The sequence below is a fragment of the Physeter macrocephalus genome, chromosome 8, assembly GCF_002837175.3.
Source record: "Physeter macrocephalus isolate SW-GA chromosome 8, ASM283717v5, whole genome shotgun sequence".
NCBI classification, from domain to species: domain Eukaryota; kingdom Metazoa; phylum Chordata; class Mammalia; order Artiodactyla; family Physeteridae; genus Physeter; species Physeter macrocephalus.
The window spans coordinates 9,722,492-9,738,006 of record NC_041221.1 but is presented as its reverse complement, the minus strand read 5'-3'; the positions used below and the strand labels follow the sequence as shown (position 1 = coordinate 9,738,006).

General features: G+C 43.4%; 1 protein-coding gene across 3 annotated transcripts; it reads left to right on the top strand.

Annotated features, from left to right (window-relative positions):
• Positions 1-747: 747 nt before the first annotated feature.
• PSMG1 (proteasome assembly chaperone 1) lies at positions 748-13,098 on the top strand. 3 transcript variants are annotated; one of them, XM_024120378.1, is made up of 7 exons: positions 748-941; positions 2,243-2,349; positions 3,311-3,462; positions 5,807-5,869; positions 8,553-8,751; positions 9,641-9,777; positions 12,888-13,098. In XM_024120378.1, the coding sequence occupies exons 1-7, from the start codon at positions 754-756 to the stop codon at positions 12,960-12,962; spliced, it is 921 nt and encodes a 306-aa protein (XP_023976146.1). In that variant the 5' UTR covers positions 748-753; the 3' UTR covers positions 12,963-13,098. The 3 variants fall into 3 exon arrangements, with proteins under 3 accessions (XP_023976146.1, XP_028348475.1, XP_023976147.1); XM_028492674.2 differs by lacking the exon at positions 5,807-5,869 and having other exon boundaries at positions 779-941; XM_024120379.3 differs by lacking the exon at positions 2,243-2,349 and having other exon boundaries at positions 864-941.
• Positions 13,099-15,515: the final 2,417 nt, after the last annotated feature.

Genomic DNA, 15,515 nt, shown 5'->3' with positions numbered 1-15,515 from the left:
TTTTCATTTAAACTATGGTATAGTGTCCCTTTTCTCTCCTGCTTGGATTAGTGCTCCGTTAACTTTGTCTCGATTAAATTTGAAAGAAGAGAACCAACTCAAAAATTACATACTTTGCTTATTAATGACAGGCTAAACGGAAACAAACTTTGTGTTAGAAATGGCCAAGTTTTAAAAAAGAAGCAACTATTTTTGCATTCTCATGAAGTCTTTCAGATCAGCTTGACAAGCATCAGCTTTTGAAATGTGACTTCCTATTGCCAGAGTAAAGGCTCATTTTTACAACACCGCGAAGCACTGTATTTCTTCCTGCCCTTCCATCCGCCCTCTGTCCACTGTCCCTAGGACGCGCCGGGCTGGCACCTACCTGGGGCGGTCGCGGTTTGAAGCCGGGTGCTTAATAAACCAAAGCTCACCCAGTCACTCCTAACGGAGAAGAAAACGGAAACGGATTTAACGAAGGAACGGTAACCTGGCTGGTCTCTTCCCGGAGCGCTACAACCGGGCTGGGGCGGCCGAGCCCCTCCTCTGCCCGTTACCTGCCGGACGGGAGGTCCCGCCCCCCGGCTCGCCTCTAGTTTCTCGCCTCTCTAGCCCGCAGTCATCCGATCTCTCGGTGGCCCCGCCGAGCTCAGGCGGCTGAAGAAAAAACGCTCCGCGCTTGCGCCGCCGCCAGGACCGGGACGCATGCGCGGGGGTGGTGGCCGGCGGGGGCGGTGTGTGGCGGTGCTCAGGGGCGCTTGCGCGGGGCGCATGCGTCGTGCTCTGGAGCCGCAGTTCGGCCGTGAGGGTGTGAGGGCGGTTATGGCGGCTACGTTCTTCGGGGAGGTGGTGCGGGCGCCGTGCCGAGCCGGGACGGAGGACGAGGAGGAGGAGGAAGAGGAGGGGAGGAGGGAGACGCCCGAAGACGAGGAGGTGCGGCATCAACTGGCGCGGAAGAGGTGAGGTTTTGGGCGCGCTGTCGTAGACCCGGCCCGGCGAGCGCAGGAGCAGACGCGCAGGCCCAGGGGTCGCGGCTGCTGCGCGCTCGGCACCGGTCCTCCGGGAGCACAGGGGGTCCAGACAGCTCTGGGCGTGCCGGGTGGAGGTGGCTCGCGGGGCCTGCTGCAGGCTCCGTGGAGCCGTCGGATCCTCGCGTCTTTAAAGGCTTCCTTTAGCTTTGATGCAGGTGGTTTCCTGCGGGCTTGTTAGGTTTTCCAGCGCTGCAGGGCTGTCTTCCCGCCCCAGGTTTGTCGTGTCTTTGGTTCATGGACATAAGACAGGTCTTTTAGAACTTTCTTCTCCGCTGCACACCTCAGTTAGCATTACGTGTTAGTAGCAGATGGATATGTCTTTTTAAAAAATGGATTATTTCCAAACACACAGACACTGGAGAAAATAGTAAAGTGATACTTTAAGCCCATCCAGTCCGCTAAGTTCAACAGTTATGAAGATTTTGCTACATTTATTTTATCTCCCTCCACCCCCTAGGTGGGTCCCAGTCACCGTGGCCTTTCACCGCTACACTTTTCCGAATGCGTCTCAACGATATAGGCATTGTCTTACGTATGCTGTCATCCCCCGTAACAATTAATAATACTTTTTGGGTACCGATTAATAGCCAGTCCATGGTCAGATTTATGCAGTTGTCTCAGACGTGACATTTTCCAGTGGGCTTCTGGAAATCAGAATCCTGGCCAGGCCCGCACCTTATATTTAGATGTTTCCTCTTTTGAGCTTCCTTTCGTTTGGAGCAGTCCCCCTCCTTTCTGACCCTGGCTGAGAGACTTATTGTCCTGCAGGGTGTCCCATGCTCTGGATTTGCCCGATTGCTTCCTCTTGGTGTCATTTATGCAGATGTGTGTCCATCACCTGCATTTCCTGGAAAGGGAAGCGCCTTCTAAGAGGCTTGGTCAGTATTTTGCTGGCACAGATGCTTCGGAGGTGGTATTTGCAGTTTCTTACTGCACACTGTGCCCAGTTGTCCACTTTTAGGGATGCTAAGATGGACTGATCAGTGGGTCGGCTGGACAACCGGGTCCCTCTTGTACAGTTCTCCAGGAACTTTGCAGCAAAGGATTTTTACCTGTTAGTTATCGTCGCCTGAATCCGTTGTTTCCTTAGGATTATAATTATGTTCTTTATAAAATTAAAGTTTGCATTTTACTTAACACAAAATCATACTTACAGTAGCCTTTTTGTCATAGTATAGTACTGATTACAGTTAAATTGCTTTCGTTTCGTCTTTCATTTCTTGTGTTAGGGAGGTGCGGCTCCTTGGAAGACAAACAAAAACAACTTTGGAAGTTTCTCTGCTAGAAAAATATCCTTGCTCCAAGTTTATAATTGCTATAGGAAATAATGCAGTAGGTAAGTGCAAGTGCATTAGACTACACATTTTGTTGAAAGAGCAAAAGCTGAAGTTACTTATTTATTTCCACCATAAAAGATTTCAAATGTCTGTTACTTTTTTAGAAAAAGTCGTAGCAGAGTAACTTTGTATCTGAGTGAATTCTATCCCTGCTCATGCGGCGCTGTCTTTTTGATAAGCTTGAAAAATGAGATTTAGAGGAAATATTGGCTTTGGGAACTTAAGAAGTCAAGGAAACACTGTTTCTAGTATACAGGTTTTCTTAGGCTTACTGGGCCTGTCGTGGCCAGACTGGAAGGGCAGCGGTGGCATGTGCAACATGGCCCCCTTGTCACAGTGGTCCTTGTATGTTTTTGAGTTAACCAACTCCTTTAAAAACATATGGAGCACTCTAAAAATGACAATAATAATTGCTACATTTTTCAGTACTTGGTTTCTAAGATCTTCACATATATGAATTCATTTGATAGGTTAAAGCCAGAACGGTGCAGAGTGCAGCTAGAACAACGCACACACACACAAGTACACAAACCTGTATCGTTTTAGGGGGTTCACAGGCTTGGAGGAGAGCCTTGGGGAACCCCAGTGAAGATTCCTTGCCCTGTAAGGTACCCCTAGTGCTTGTAGAGCAGTACATGGTAAATAACTGCTGACTCATTTACATGAAGCTCTCCTGGTCTGAAATTTTCTACAAGGGTGTTACAGTGTGAGTCTGGTAAAGTCTGTCAGCAAACCTGTCTTCTCAATTCCTGGCTCCAGTACCACCTGTACTCAGGGTGTGGCCTTTAACTTCTTGAGGCCTCAGTGTGTTTTTCTGCAAGATGATGGTGTGCATAAGGTTGATGGTCTTAATGGCTCTTTCAGCTCTAAGATTCTCAAGTAACTTGAATATCTTTTTTATTGAATAGAAAATGCAACTTGCGGAACCAAACACTAACTTATGCAAATTGTTTTTCACAGCGTTTTTGTCATCATTCATCATGAATTCAGGAGTCTGGGAAGAAGTTGGTTGTGCTAAACTCTGGAATGAATGGTGTAGGACAGTGGACACTACACACCTGTCCCCCACAGAGGCTTTTTGTGTGTTTTATCACCTAAAATCGAATCCCTCGGTATGTGGGGCCTGACTTGTATGTTTAAGTGGGGTTCCTTAGGCATCATTTATGTAGTGTTCCTTTGCATTCCATGTTCCTTTATGTCTCCTTTTGGGCTGAGGAATTCTGCCTGTAGGCAGTGGTAGTAACCACTTTTTTGTCTGGTTCTTGTTTTTTTATTTTTATTTTTTAAAATTAAAAACAAAAAATTTTTTTAATTAAAAATACTTTTTTTATTGAAGCATAATTGGTCAACAGTGTTGTCTCTTTTTTGTTTATATAAATGTTAATGTGGTGTGTTGGTAAACTTCTGAGGAAATTCTGAAATAACTTTTTTAGAAACAAACCAGAAACATTAGATATTTAAACTTTGCCCTCATTCAAAGAATGATTTAAGCTGGCAAAGGTAAACGTGGGAAAATGTGTACTTGCTGTGGAAGCAGGGATTTCTGCTTTGTCGCTGTATACCCACCCGGTATTCAGCCAACGCTGAGCACAGCCTAGGGACTCAGTTAACATTGAGCAAATGGATGCTTCGTGCATTCTAAATACAATTCTGTTGACCTCAAGCTTTCATCCTCACCTGATTCATCCTGATTTTTTTTTTTTTTTTTCTTTTGGCCGCTCCCCTCGGCTTTCGGATTCTTAGTTCCCCGACCAGGGATCAAACCCGTGCACCCTGCAGTGGAAGTGCAGAGTCTTAACCACTGGACTGCCAGGGAATTCCTAATTCATCCTGATTTTTTAAGTTATGAAAGATAACTCTGTAGCTGATGCCTAGTGATTTCATTGGAACCATTTGTCCTAATCCTATCCTTGGGTTCATTGAGAGAAAGCAGTGTCCTGGGCGGTTTGGGAGACAGGTCAGGCAGGTGGGGTGGCCAGGCAGGTGATGTCTGTCTCGCCACCTGCTTGTCTGACAGAGTGCCGTTCCACAGCTGCTGAGCACTTGAACAGAGGCCAGGGGCGGGGATTCAGACAATGTGAGAAGTCAGTAATTCCATAATACTATAATGTTAGGCTTGAAAACTATAAAATTTGATTTTGTAATACTTACAGTTTGTTTTTGTAATATGTTATCCAAAGTTATTAAAGTTTACATAAGGATTTTTGTAAACATCCAGTATTTATAGGAAATAAGTAATAAGGAAACTAAGCTTTTTTTTTTTTTTTTTTTAAGATTTTTTGATGTGGACCATTTTTAAAGTCTTTGTTGAATTTGTTACAATATTGCATCTGGTTTATGTTTTGGTTTTTTGGTCCCGAGGCATGTGGGATCTTAGCTCCCTGACCAGGGATCGAACCTGTACTCTCTGCGTTGGAAGGCGAAGTCTTAACCACTGGACCGCCAGGGAAGTCCCAAAGCATGTTCTTTATCTGATCCTTAGTGGAAAGTTTTCACTCTAGAATACATCATGGAGGTCAAGCAGTAGAAATTTCTGTTACTGCATTCAGTTATACCATTGATTGGTTGGGTGTCTCTTGACTATCCAGAATCTTTGTGTGTAGCTAATTACATATCTAGTCTTTCTCTTCCCCCTATACCTGGGCCCCCTTTTTCCCTCTTGTGCTGCTGCTTTTTTTTTTTTTTTTTTTTTTTGGCCACACCACACTGCATGCGAGATCTTAGTTCCGCCCAACCAGGGATCGAACCCGTGCCCCCGCATTGGAAGTGCGGAGTCTTAACCGCCGGATCACCAGGGAAGTCCTTGTGTTTCATTTTTTCCCACTTGTGTCATTAAGTGTTAGTGTTTCTGGCGATATTTCAATAGAAGACAAAGTTGACTTTTATGGATGCTATCATTCCACAAGCAATAATAATCAGGAATGTCATCCTTTTACAGCATTGTGCATTGCATGTTTTCACTTCAGGCACGTGGTCTGGACATGGTTTCTAGAATAATATCGCCTTCCAGGCATCAGCAGTGTCCTAGGGTGCCGCCGGGCTGAGATGCTGCTGGGCTGCTGTCCTGATAGCACTTAATGTTTTTGTAACGCGGTTTGAGTTTGAGCTTCACAGTGTGTGGCACCACCCACCCGCGGAGGGGCAGCAGGCCTGGTGTCGTCTTTGTTTTATAAAGAGGACTCCGGTAGTACTTACTGATAGTATCTTTAGAATCTCCTGTGCCAGCCCTCACAGTTGCTCTGTCAATGTGCACTTTTCTCTGATACTAATTGCCAGTAGTGGCTTGATTCTTAAATTTTATATTTTAAAGAAAAATAAGTAAGGCAGTAGCAGATTAAGCAAAACAAGTGTTATCCAGAGGTTATGTTGGGATTCACATGATATGTATACGATGACAGTGTGGCGTGTGTGTAACATTTATTTGACCTGACAGAAAACTTGGGATTTGATTTTCAGGTTGTGCTCTGTCAGTGTAGTTGCTACGTTGCTGAAGATCAGCAGTATCAGTGGCTGGAAAAGGTAAGAGAGATTCTGGGGTTGCTACTTTATCAAGGTTCAGTATCTGTACACTTACACCTGTGTAGTCAGATGTTGAAGCGGGGTAAGTAGTTGCTTTTTCCCTTAGAAATATAGTAGAGTTTGTTATAGAATATAAAGAATAAAAGAACTCATTTGGCAAATGTGATCAGCAGTGTGCTAAAGAGCGTTGGTCATAGAAACATAAGACATAATTGGAACAAGTTACCCCCGTGAAACAGAGCAGGGTTGCAGCCACGGGTGAAAACAGGCCGTGCTGACGATGCTGCCCGGAAGCGCAGGGACGGGAGGTGGGAAACTGGGTTCCTGGGGTTGGCGCTCAGCTGACACTCACACCGGGGTTTCATCCATTTTTCGTAGCATTAGAATGGATCAATTGAGGCTTCATTTTGTGGGAAAATTGAGCACATGGTATGTGTCCACTAAAACAAATTGTTCAGTGAAGAACTTAGCTAGAACTTTTAGAGAATAATCATGAATTTTGGTAGTTGCAGGTTATTATTTTTTTTTAAGTATTTATTTACTTAATTTTGGCTGCGTTGGCTCTTCGTTGCTGTGTGCACTTTCTCTAGTTGCGGCGAGCGGGGGCTCCTCTTCGTTGCGGTGCACGGGCTTCTCATTGCAGTGGCTCCTCCTGTTGCAGAGCACGGGCTCTAGGTGCACGGGCTTCAGTAGTTATGGCTCGTAGGCTCTAGAGCGCAGGCTCAGTAGTTGTGGCACGTGGGCTTCAGTAGTTGTGGCTCGTGGGCTCTAGAGCACAGGCTCAGTAGTTGTGGCGCACGGGCTTAGTTGCTCCGTGGCAGGTGGGATCTTCTTGGACCAGGGCTCGAACCTGTGCCTCCTGCATTGGCAGGTGGATTCTTAACCACTGCACCACCAGGGAAGTCCAGTTGGTAGTTGCAGGTTATTTTTAAATGAAATAGCCCTTTTATATACGTCTTTTCAACATTGCAACTTAAATCTTAGACATATTTTAATGTAGGTATTACAATTAAGTTCATTAGAAATAAAAAATTTGGTGTACACCTGCTTTAAACCAGATTGGCATACTTAGAAACATTTATTAAAAGTTTTTCAATGCATTTTATTAAATGAGGTATTTTCTAATAAGATCTGTGACTCTTATGGTTGTATATGTGATTTTACGCTGTGTACCTATGTGTATTTTCTAGAGAGAGGTTCCATAGCTTTTACCAGATCTCAGAAGGGTAGGAAACTGCCATATTAATTTGTATTGTTAATTTATGTAGGGCATTTTATTATTTTTGTACTATGGAACAGCTTTTCTCTCTCAGACTTGAAAAAATGTAGCATTATGCATTTCCAAAACAGAATTTTTTAATCAGTATTTTTTCCCCCGGGGATACTCTTTGGGTCCCTCTGCTGTTTGGTTCATGTCAGCTGCATAATCCTGATAATCACACACAGTCCAACAGTTTCAAGTATTGTGGCTTCAGATGATAAGTATTTTAGCGAGGATGATAAATCAGGCCTTGTGAGTAATGTTGTAGCCCTTAAATGGGACGTATCTGCTGACAATTGTATGTGGTGTTAAGTTTTGTGTTTATTTATAAAGCTACACTATAATTAAAGTAGCCTTATAAATCACTTATGGCACATAATATAAAATCTTCAGTTCCCTTGCTATTTGAAATAGCCATTTTGTTCTCTTCATAAAATATTTTCAAACAAGGTGCAATGACCTAAAATCTACTCTTTTTTTCCTTAAAAGATAGCTGCTGTTTTTTTTTTTCTTACATCACCAAAGATTTTAAAAGCTGGAAGCATCCCTGGAAATCCATGAAATACCAACTTAGGTGGACATTGAGGTCTTGAGCGATTGAAACTTAGTCTACAATTGAAATAAATTTAAAAGCGAATTTAAGAATCATTTGCACTGATAAAACACTGTTATGAGTGCAACTTGCAAGTGATGTTCTTAGAAACATCCTTAATACAGTGTTCTTGAACCTATATCTTGAACCTATATCTTGATTGAAAGGATCGCTTCCTGTTGTTGATACAACACTAGTCTAAGTGGAGCGTTCTTAGAGATACCTGTGTTAGAAGAGATCTTGATCACGTCACTTTATCCAGTAAAGAATGGGTGTCACTCTCATTCACTTGTATTCAGTGTAACACTGTTCTCAACACTGATTGCAAGTAGTGATCTTAGAAGCAGAACAAACCGGAACAAACCAAAAAGAATAATTTGCAGGCATCTGTGGCGGGCGGGAGAGGGCGTAAACGAACAGGTACTCATAGTTGAGTGACTGCCTTACCTGCCATGGCATCCCTGGCTGTTATAACAGGTGCTCTGCCTCCTTTGTTCCTGACTTCATTTAATCCAGATCACACCTCCCTCAGGTAAGTAGTCCTTAGTTCACAGGTGAGGAAGGTAACTTGGAGAAGGTTACCCAACTAGAAAGTGACAGAATTAAGATCAGACCCAGGTGAGGGCACAGCAAAGCATGGGTTTTGTTTTTCCATGGACAGTTCCACCCTGGCAAGGTGTGTGTGTGTGTGTGTGTGTGTGTGTGTGTATGTGTATGTATGTATGTGTGTATATATATATGAATGATGTAGATAAACAACTAGAGGGATGTTTCTATTCTGTCACAAAATTATATATATATATTTTAATTTGAAATCAATTTTGTGCTAGGTTTTTGGCTCTTGTCCAAGGAAGAATATGCAAGTAACTATTCTTACATGTCGACATGTTACTGACTATAAAACTTCAGAATCTACCAGCAGTCTTCATACTCCTTTCCTGAAAGCCCTAAAAACACAGAATTTCAGAGAGCCTCCTTGCTGTTCACTGCTAGAACAACCAAATATCGTACATGACCTTCCTGCAGCAGGTGGTATTACGGTGCATAACATTCACATTTTATCTTGTTATTGCTTTATTCATAGTTATTAGTTGGACTAGAAGGGATCTTTTTGAGGTAGTTTGTTAATGATGATTGATACCATCGTATAGTTGTTTGTCCTCACTAATTGCTCTAGTTGCTGGTATATTCTGTTTGGTTTGAGTGTTGAAACTTTCCAGACACACAGTTATATGAGAGCAGCTCGGAGTTCTTAACTGTTAGCTTCAGAGTTGCCGTTTCTTTTTGGTCTTTGATAACTCATCATGCAAGCCAGTGTTAGATGTAAATTGCTGGTGTATGAGAAGTTGTTAAAGTATGTTTTAATTGTCAGAATAGAAGCTTCAGATATTGAATTTTGGTAGTTGCTTCAATAGTTTATTTTTTATTCCTGTTATCAGTTATACCCTAACATCATATAAAATTATGATTGTCACTTTTTAGTGGCTAATATGTTATAATATATAATTCAGTGTTATTTGTTAATAAATAAAAGGTTTTTAACTTTAAATGTTAAGTTTACTAGAATAAATGGCTAAATATTTTACATTATGCATTGTATATTATTTACATTTAATTTACTTTAGTGTAGTCAGCAAAATGTTTATCTTGTGTCTTAGCTAACCCAGATGTGTCTCAGTAGTATGTTCAGAAAATGCAAAATAAATGTATTTGTAAAAGCAAGAGATAACTTAGGAAAATAAAACGGCTTTGAAAGAAAATGTGCATTATAATTGGTTCAAAATGTCAGTAAATGCTTTGATTAAAAGAGGCAACAGAGATGACTATTTTTTAAAGCAGTCTTTATGAGTTAGAGGTATTTAATTTCAAAATCATATAACAGAAAACTTAAGTGATTTTTTTTCTTGTATATTCATAGTTCTGAGTTATTGTCAAGTATGGAAAATCTCTGCAATTCTGTACTTATGTTATACTGATGTGATGAAATTAGACCTAATCACAGTTGAAGCTTTTAAGCCTGTACTTTCTTCCAGAAGCTTGAGAAGTTTGGTTAAGGTAAGGTTTTCTCTCATTGACTTAATAGCTGAGTTATTATAATGAACTTAGTAACAAACATAAATGTATGGTATCAGTGTGAAACGTAAGCAGCACGTAGAGATCCTTTTTTCTCCACATAAAGAGAAAACTGCTGGTCTGGCAGTTTGAATTTGATTGTCACATATTCTTCTAGGTATACTTCTGTAACTCGGAGAATATTTTGTTCATGTTTTGTCAGGATAGATCAGTGCTTTAAATCCCAGATGTTTGTGTGGAAAGATGTTTTCACTATTCAAGAAGTTTCTGTAACTAATTAATTTGGAAGGTGTAATTTTTGAGAAGGCATTTTTGAGCACAGTATGGATCAAATTACCATCATGTTTATTCACTTAATTTTGCATGGGACTAGATGAGATAAATCTGTTCCCTGTTCCCAGTCTGGATATATCTGTGGGCTCCTTTCCCAGAAAAATACATATGGGAACAGGTATAGAAAAGTTTTGCCAGTAATTTCAGGTAGTTGAGGAATTCCAATCCTCTCCCTAAGAGATTAGCTGGAAGTCCGTGGGCTCCTGGTTTAAGAACTTCTTCCTTAAAGGGAAGAGATTATAACAACATTGTTCCAAGTTGGAAGCCTTGTTTTATTCTAGAATGGCCATTAGTATTAGGGCAGCTTTTCTTGTAAGTTCTGTTGGCGTCATCTCATTTCATAGCTCTCATAAATTAGTTAGATTGTCAACTCCCTGGGAACGTTTTCCCTTTTGGTGTCCCCACATCATCCTGAATATGATGTGTAGAAGGCCCTCAACCATGTGTTGAATTAGTAAGAGTGAAACTGTAGCTTAGTATAATTCAAGTATATCTTTCAGATGAGCTAGAGTCATGGATAGTCTTTCAGACAAATTGAGTTATTTTGTATTTAGCATCTCCTTCCGAGGATATAGTAACTAATAGTGCTGCTTGCATCTGTAGGTAACCGATTGGCTCTTCCCACTTCATTGAGAGCAGGGGCCATGGCCGTTGTGTCTCTTCTGGGCACTTTCACTGGAGCATCTTTGCCACAGACATCGTGGCCGCAAGCATGTTCACTGCAGAAATTTTCATCACATAACTAATTGTCTGAAAGGCAGTTGCCATAAAAGATAAAATAACGAAAAATAAAAGAGGGACATTAAAAAGGACATAGTGAAACATGAGAAAGGAATAACAAATTCAGAATGATTTTATTGCAAAATACAAAATATTTGAATACATTTAAAATGTATGTAGATTTATGGTGGTACTGTGCAAATAACAGATTCTGTGGGTTGTACCTAAACGCTTGTCTTCCAAGTTGTACATCCACGTGAGCATACGTGTGTGTATGTATAAATACGTCTACGTATATGTGCGTGCACACACACACACACACACACACACACACATACACATATATAGGCTTGTTGATTTGTCTCTTCTTTCAGCATTGCACCTTTTCTTTTTCACCAAAGTTTCTTCCTTCATTAAGAGAGGTATCAGTTTCCAAGCCTGGGATGCATATGTGTGACCTGAGCCTCCTTATTGCCTTGTGAAACCTTTTCTGCACTGTTTGTTCTTGGCGTGTTGTCACATGTGCACTGGCGGACGTTCTCAGTGGGATGGGAAATGTGGACTCCAGTCTGCACCTGTATAAATACGTCTACGTATATGTGCGTGCACACACACACACACACACACACACACACACATACACATATACAGGCTTGTTGATTTGTCTCTTCTTTCAGCATTGCACCTTTTCTTTTTCACCAAAGTTTCTTCCTTCATTAAGAGAGGTATCAGTTTCCAAGCCTGGGATGCATATGTGTGACCTGAGCCTCCTTATTGCCTTGTGAAACCTTTTCTGCACTGTTTGTTCTTGGCCTGTTGTCACATGTGCACTGGCGGACGTTCTCAGTGGGATGGGAAATGTGGACTCTAATCTGCACCTCCAGGTCACCGAAGGGTCTGTGAACTGGTGTGCTGCCGTTTTCTAGTGTAGCACACGACCTGGCTTTACCCTCGCCTGTTTCACACTTCCCCTGAGTTCTGTCACCGTATTCTCTGTCAGGTCGATGTTCACAGTTGTCACGACCCCCGGTTTAGGACGCCAGGTCTGCTCGCCACCCTGCACGCCGTCACGAGGGCCAAGACTTAAGTGGCTTAGGGAGTCCCGTGTCAGCAGAGAGACCCAGACTGTCGGCCAGTCGTTTCGTCTTTCGTAGCAGAATTGCCGTGCGGCCAGCAAGCCCCGCGGCGCGCGTAGCGGAGGGGAGCTGGAGGCCTCAGCGGGAGGGCCGGGCGGGTTCTGCTCGCGGTGCAGTCGGCGCTGAGGGCACAGGCGCTCCAGGAGCATCTGCACTCCTTCTCAGCCTTGCAGGTCATGTGCCTTGGGGCGTTTAAGTCAGCTTCCGGTGTCCAAAAATACTCTTTGGAGAGGAAATCCAATTAACTTTTTGGAAGTGGCTCTTTGAAGGGTGCTGCTTTCTTAGCGACCAGATACAGTCATCCTGGCTTAGGGCATCGCTTCTGTCCTTCTCAGAGTGGTATTTGGTCAACAAAATGGACTTCTCTTGCACGCCTGCCGCGTGGACCCCACGGTGCTGGGTGGTCCACAGCCTGGAGGTGGCGCAGGCGGCCGCCGTGCCAGCTGCCAGCCCGGGCGGGGGGATGGGGGCGAGGCTGAGCCGAGGAGCGGCCCCACGGGGAGGGTGGCCCTGCAGCTGGACCGGAAGGGTGGGTGAGTCCCGGGGGAGGCGCGTGCAGAGGGAGGCGGCACGAGCGCGAAGTTGGCAAGTTCAGGGTGCGTTTGAGGAGAGCGGTGGGGAGCGTGGTGCTGGGGTGCAGACGGCGTGAGCTCAGGGGGGCCAAGCAGAGTGTCGTGCCCGTCTGAGGGCCTTCGGCTCCCGGGAGGCCTGAGGTCCCGATAGAGCTTCGGGCAGGGGGCGGGGGCGCGGGCACACGCTCGATGTCCCGTCTGCTGGGCGAGGAGGTGAGGGGCAGGGCCTGTCACGTTTGGTGCCCTTCTCTGCTTCTGCCTCGAGCGTGTGCCTTGCTCCTGACTGAATGCTCAGCCTCACTATATGAACGCCTTTTTTCTCTCCTTCCAGAATATTCCCCAGAGCACAGAGATACTGAAGAAACTGATGACAACAAATGAGATTCAGAGTAACATTTACACATGATTCCAGAGATTGTTTTGTAGAGTGTATTACCCATCCATTCCTATAAGGGTGCGGCGTGCACTGTTTTGTAGTTTACTTTTTCTCAGGGGGGTATTTTGAAGATGTTAATAGAATAAACTTATTTTAAATTCATTGTCGTTTTTGTTCCTTTTTTATGGTGGTACTGTTCACACCTGAAATAAGCCAGACTTTTTTCTTTATCCACTAGGTGGGAGTATTGTTTTATTTGAATATTTTAAGGTAATAGAGTTAAATTGTTAAAAAGCTACAAATAACGACACGTTTTATAATATGGAAAAATATATACTTTGGTGCAAAAATTCTGTATGAAACCTGAAAGTTGATGATCTGTTGGTGATTCTTATTATTTGGAAAGGTTCTATTTTATGAGTTCTTCAGTTGTTGTTTTTTGTTTGTTTTGTGAATAAAAATCAAAGTTATATATTTACTCAAAGTGAAACCAAAAAATGTGTGTTTCCTCACTTTCAGTAATATCTCACAGTAGCCTCTTTGCGCAGACTTTCTGGGCTCTTTTGCAAGGTTAATGTGTCGATGTCCCCAGCTCTACTGCGGTAGAGTATTACACTAGAATGTGACTAGATCGTGAGCTCCAAGGAGCCACGCTGCTTCACAGACCCACAAACTAAACTGTAACCTGCCTCAGTGAAGATAAATTTGAAGATGGTGGAGTGGAGAAGTGCTTCTTACGTCTTCTTCCTTTCCTCCTGTTTCTGTTGAGTCATTGATATGTTATAGATTTAGACAGCTTACCCATTTCTGTCTTCTAGATTCAGTGTATTGTTGCTCCTGGTTGGAGGTGGGCAGGGGAGACTCTGTCGGCTCCCCAAGTAAGCTTGGTTCTCTCGTAGTCAAGTGCTGTGAGGCTTATGCGCAGCACACGTGAATGTGCTCGGGTGATAGAAGCTGAAATATTTTCCTTCTTGCAAGAACGTATGTATCCATTCAGCACTGCGTTTGTAGAGCCCTTAGGTAACACTGGGTTCTGGCCCCAGCTGGAGCTGGAGTCTTTTCCTGCCCTGAAGGTTAGTGTGGAAAGTAAGGAAGATCCATCCTGGAATGAACCTATGTTCAGATCTCAGGGCAACCCTTACAGGCTGGTGACCTCAGGCAGATGCCTTCAAGCAGGGCAGATGCCCAGTTTCCTCATCTGTAAACTGGAAGTAAAACTAGATATCAGGGACTTCCCTGGTGGCACAGTGGTTAGGACTCTGCTCCCAATGCAGGGAGCCTGGGTTCGATCCCTGGTCAGGCAACTAGATCCCACATGCATGCCGCAACTAAGAACTGGCACAACCAAAAAAAAAAAAAAAAAACAAACTAGAAATCAAAGTTTAATGAATTAATGTAAATGTGCAGTCATTGTTACTTCCCTCGAGTCTCAGGTTCTCATCTGCCTGATGAGGAGGATTCTCTCTGCTTACATTCATTGTTGGGTGGTTGTAAGAATAAAAATTCTTTTGATGAACAGTAGAGTGGTATTTCCACACACACACGCACACGAACGCACACTGTGTACACACATCCCGAAGACGCAGACCTCGTGGTGCAGCCACAGGAATAGGCCATTTCCTTCCCAGCACTCCTCCCACCGATCGGAGAACCACAATTCTTGGCGATGTAGAGTGGCCAGGAGTGGAGTAGTTGGAAAAGTTTCATCAGCAGTGATCCTGGGAAAACCATAAAAACAGATACCCTGGGATGGTGGTTTCTCATTAATTTTGGTAAAGAAAGAACCACAGGCGGCCTCAGCTATCCAGGAATAAGCCTCTGCAATAAGCAGCAGGTGGCACCTGCTGGGTCATCATGAGATGGGTCATCAGTGCAGCAGAAGGGGCCGTAGTGAAAAGCGAGATACCAGAGACTTGGTGTAGGGTGTGCGGGTCCACGGCCCTGAGCGGGGGGCGCGGGAGGTGTTGGGGGAGGACTCGAGCTCGCGGACTTGGGAGGTCGCCTTTTCCGGGCAAACGTCGGGCCTGGGTAGGGTTCCCATTCAAAGGGGAGTAGCCGAAACAACATACGTGGGCCCCATGAAGAGAACTGGTGATGTAAAGGATAGGAAACTGCCTTAAAAATACAGAAGAGCATTCTATTGAAAACTATAGAAAACGGCTATTTTTTAAAATTCAGGGACTTTGGATTTTTCTGAAAGAACGAGAATGTATGAGATGAAGCTACCTGAAAGGAAAATTTAAGAACTGCATAGAAGATTTTGAAAGAGACAAAATTTTAACTTTAGAATTAAAATCGGTATCCTATAGAAGTAAAGGTCAGAAGGAGTGCAGTATGTAATCTGAAGTGTATATACTGTTACATGTAAATTACAGTATATCATACAGAGCCGTTATGTTGGAGACTAAGCTGAGGTGGTGTCCTTAGCTGCTGAAGGACAGAAATGGAAAGATAACACAAGGTGGCACAAGATAGCTTGCCTCCAACATGTAGGTAGTGTTCTGGTGAAGGGATCAGATCAAGACAGTAATGAATGACAAAGAACAGAGATTTTTCCAAAGTGAAGCAAGACTTTGAGTCTGT

What these genes read in the sequence shown, in the direction of transcription:
- PSMG1 (XM_024120378.1), top strand. Translation starts at nt 754, where the DNA reads ATGCGTCGTGCTCTGGAGCCGCAGTTCGGCCGTGAGGGTGTGAGGGCG. An exon ending in CATCAACTGGCGCGGAAGAG is followed by an intron (nt 942 to 2,242) that starts GTGAGGTTTTGG and finishes TTCTTGTGTTAG; the next exon opens with GGAGGTGCGGCTCCTTGGAA. An exon ending in TATAGGAAATAATGCAGTAG is followed by an intron (nt 2,350 to 3,310) that starts GTAAGTGCAAGT and finishes TGTTTTTCACAG; the next exon opens with CGTTTTTGTCATCATTCATC.